Genomic DNA, 1,853 nt, shown 5'->3' with positions numbered 1-1,853 from the left:
GGAATTCCATGGATCCCAATTCCACAGATCCCAATTCCCCAGGGCAGGGAATTCCATGTCTCCCACTTCCCCAGGGCCAGGAATTCCATGGATCCCAATTCCACAGATCCCAATTCCCCAGGGCAGGGAATTCCATGTCTCCCACTTCCCCAGGGCCAGGAATTCCATGGATCCCAATTCCACAGATCCCAATTCCCCAGGGCAGGGAATTCCCTGGTTCCCACTTCCCCAGGGCCAGGAATTCCATGGATCCCAATTCCATGGATCTCAGTTCCACAGATCCCAATTCCTCTGGGCCGGGAATTCCATGGATCCCAATTCCCCAGGGCCAGGAATTCCATGGATCCCAATTCCATGGATCCCAATTCCATGGATCCCAATTCCCCAGGGCCGGGAATTCCACATCTCCCACTTCCCCAGGGCAGGGAATTCCATGGATTCCAGTTCCATGGATCCCAATTCCACAGGGCAGGGAATTCCCTGGTTCCCACTTCCACAGGGCCGGGAATTCCATGCATCCCAATTCCATGGATCCCACTTCCCCAGGGCCAGGAATTCCATGAATCCCAATTCCACGGATCCCACTTCCCCAAGGCAGAGAATTCCACGTCTCCCGCTTCCCCCGGGCCTGGAATTCCACATCTCCCACTTCCCCCGGGCCGGGAATTCCATGGATCCCAATTCCACGGATCCCACTTCCCCAAGGCAGAGAATTCCACGTCTCCCGCTTCCCCAGGGCCTGGAATTCCCCGTCTCCCGCTTCCCCCGGGCCGGGAATTCCACGGCTTCCATCCCCCCAGGCACTTTTCCGCGACGGGCCTGGATCAATTCCGGCGGCTGTGGCTGCTGAACGAGGCGGAGGCGAAGGAGCTGATCCGGAAAGCTCTGGAAGCCGATCGGCTCCTCCACGTCCAGCAGCTGGGAATTCCCTGGGAAGAGCCGCTCCACCGCTTCCTGGAAAATGTGGGACCCTTGGGAGAGAAGCCGGAGAAGCGGACGGCCCTCCGGGCGGCCCGGGAAGCGCTGGAAGGTGGGAATTCCGGGAATGTTCCCGGAGTGTTCCCGACGTTTCCCTCCCCGGGCCTTTCCCGGCCTTGCCGTTCCCGTTTGGGATCTCCCGGGAATCCCCGATTCCAGGAAAACCGGCCAAGAGCCCCCAGACACTCCGAGAGCCTTGGATTTGTTTTCCGGGGATCCTCTGGGGTTTTCCGGAGGATTTCAGGGAGAACATTCCAAGGATTTCTGATTTTGTTTCTCTGGGATTTTCCTGATGATTTTATGGAGAACATTCCAAGGATTTTTGGATTTGTTTTTCTGGGATTTTCCTGGTTATTCCAGGGAGAACATTCCAAGGATTTTTGGATTTGTTTTCCATGGATCCATTGGGATTTTCCTGGGGATTTCAGGGAGAACATTCCAAGGATTTTTGGATTTGTTTCCCATGGATCTGTTGGGATTTTCCTGAGGATTTTGGGGAGAACATTCCAAGGCTTTCTGGTTTTGTTTTTCTGGGATTTTCCTGATGATTTTGGGAAGACCTTTCCAAGGATTTTTGGATTTGTTTTCCAGGGATTTTCCTGGTTATTCCAGGGAGAACATTCCAAGGATTTTGGGATTTGTTTTCCAGGTATCCTCTGGGATTTTCCTGAGGATTTTCAGGAGAACATTCCAAGGATTTTTGGATTTGTTTTCCAGGGATTATCTGGGATTTTCCTGATGATTCTGGGGAGAACATTCCAAGGATTTGGGGATTTGTTTTCCAGGGATTTTTTGGGATTTTCCTGATGATTCCAGGGAGAACATTCCAAGGATTTTTGGATTTGTTTTCCAGGGATTATCTGGGATTTTCCTGA

General features: G+C 52.7%; 1 protein-coding gene across 1 annotated transcript in view; it reads left to right on the top strand.

Annotated features, from left to right (window-relative positions):
- DRC1 (dynein regulatory complex subunit 1) overlaps positions 1 to 1,853 on the top strand; it is a 36,381-nt gene that overhangs the window by 25,216 nt on the left and 9,312 nt on the right. Inside the window, exon 5 of the mRNA XM_017839786.1 lies at positions 801 to 1,105. Coding sequence (XP_017695275.1) covers positions 801 to 1,105 — 305 coding nt within the window. The remainder of the gene's footprint in view (positions 1 to 800; positions 1,106 to 1,853) is intronic.

This window comes from Lepidothrix coronata, unplaced genomic scaffold, assembly GCF_001604755.1.
Source record: "Lepidothrix coronata isolate B3197 unplaced genomic scaffold, Lepidothrix_coronata-1.0 Scaffold477, whole genome shotgun sequence".
In the NCBI taxonomy this organism is placed as follows: Eukaryota; Metazoa; Chordata; class Aves; order Passeriformes; family Pipridae; genus Lepidothrix; species Lepidothrix coronata.
Note: the sequence above shows the minus strand (reverse complement) of the source record. Positions and strands in the feature narration are given on the sequence as shown.